This window comes from Rhodotorula paludigena, assembly GCF_050403205.1.
Source record: "Rhodotorula paludigena JCM10292 DNA, Rt_paludigena_JCM10292v1_ctg139, whole genome shotgun sequence".
Taxonomy (NCBI): Eukaryota; Fungi; Basidiomycota; class Microbotryomycetes; order Sporidiobolales; family Sporidiobolaceae; genus Rhodotorula; species Rhodotorula paludigena.
The window spans coordinates 1-1,699 of NW_027481319.1; the positions used below are offsets into that span (position 1 = coordinate 1).

Below are 1,699 nucleotides of genomic sequence, written 5' to 3' on the forward strand. Positions count from 1 at the left end.
TCCTCCTTGGTCTGCTTCATCTTACCCTTCTTCTCCTGCGGCTGCGCCTTTGCCGCATCGTTGTCTTCTTCCTCGTCACGCTTGTCCGCGCTCAACTCTGCGCCGTTGCTCGAGTCGGGAGGCGAGCTGACCGCAGGTGCGGCAACTTGTGCAGCCGCGCCGGCTGCAGCTTTTGCGCGCTTGGGTCGCGCCGGCGCGGTAGCCATGGCAGGGTCAAAGCCACTGAGCTTGATGATCTCTTGCAAGTACGGCGTCTTGACATCCGACTGGAAGCGACGGTACAAGTGCGTCAGGCGGGACCTGCACATGCAGGTAGAGACGGCAGGGGCGCACCTGGGTCCAAGGAAGCTCTGCGAGCGCGTCGATGACACAAATCTGGTTGTTCAGGTTTTCGTACGAGAAGTCCTTGAGTTGGCGGAGGGTGCTGCCGATGAAGTCGGCGGGCGGCGGGAAAGCGGCCGCAATGACGGCCTGCGGATTATATATATACCAGAGGGCAGGGTATTTAGGGATAGGGATAATGCTTAGGGACCCTGGCAGCCACTTTGGGATGTAATCTGGCAGTTGATGTGTGTACGAGGGGAGACAGTGGGCAAGAACCAGTGGAAGTCACTTTCAACTGCAGTGAGCGTTTGGGTTTACTGCACAGTCTGTGGCCCATGACACGCAAGCTGTGCAGGCTGTTTGCATAGCAGATCATTCTGGTGTCCGCTCACTTTCGCAGCGGCTTTTGAGAGCCATGCGTGTTTTGCTCGCATACGATGGCAAAGAAAGCTCTGCTGGACCTGTGAACAGCCTTCATGATGTACAACTTGGGGTGAGAGATTACAGGGAAGAGTGAACAGGGAGACTATGCTGTGGCAGGAGCGTTGGGGTCATACCACGGGCAGTACGTCTGGATGATCCTGACAGCAACATCGGTGGGGTATACAAAGGTGAGGAGCTGGTGATACTTCTTTTTGTGGATGAGTCGGCCAAATCGTTTCAGGCTGCAACGACCGGAAGTCAGCAGTCGAACCCAAGGGGAGCGCAAAGAAGGGCACAGACTAGCGCAAGGCATCGTCAGCAGGCGCCGACGATTTGCAGAGGTTGGCTGTTGGTTCTGGCCAGTTGGGGCGGATGGTGGTCGGACGCACGAGGCGGTTGAAGGTGAGCTCGTGGATGCTGAATGTGCGGTCGGTGAATGTCTGGATGAAGTAGCTCCATGGCAGAGTCTTCAGGTGGAAGCTCCTGTAAGCTTTGGTTGTGTAGAGCCACCCAAATGTGACATAGAGGACGACAAGGAGGAACTGCGGGCGCTTCGCCTTGTGCTTTGTGACATATTCGAGATCCTCGACGCTGTAGACAAAGTCGCCGGGGGCAGCACTTGTCCTGCTCTTCCCCATCTGTGCAACCCTTTGTGTCAGTCATTTTCAACGCAGTTGACTGGCGAGAGAGACAGAGACACCTTCTCGCCGCGCGCTGTGACGCTGACAGCAGGGAAGACCCCATCCGGGTCGGCCGTGTAGAAGAATGCCGTCAAGATAAGGTACTGCAGGATGCACTGCATTATATAGCCAAACGTGTGCGCCTAAGTTAGGTTATGGTTAGGGTTATGGGGATGTCCAGCAGTCGAAACGACTTTTTTGCGGATGGAAAGGAGGAGGAGGAGGAGGAAAGATGGGATTTCCTTGACTGATTGTGCCCATAAAGGCAGGCC

General features: G+C 55.9%; 1 protein-coding gene across 1 annotated transcript; it reads right to left on the minus strand.

The window, feature by feature from the left end:
- Nucleotides 1-1,385, minus strand: JCM10292_001039 (uncharacterized protein; the record flags this gene model as incomplete). Its single annotated transcript, XM_076653016.1, has 3 exons — nucleotides 1-266; nucleotides 334-471; nucleotides 1,137-1,385. Coding segments are annotated over 3 exons (653 nt in total), but the record flags the coding sequence as incomplete, so codon positions are not given.
- Between the last annotated feature and the right edge of the window lie 314 nt (nucleotides 1,386-1,699).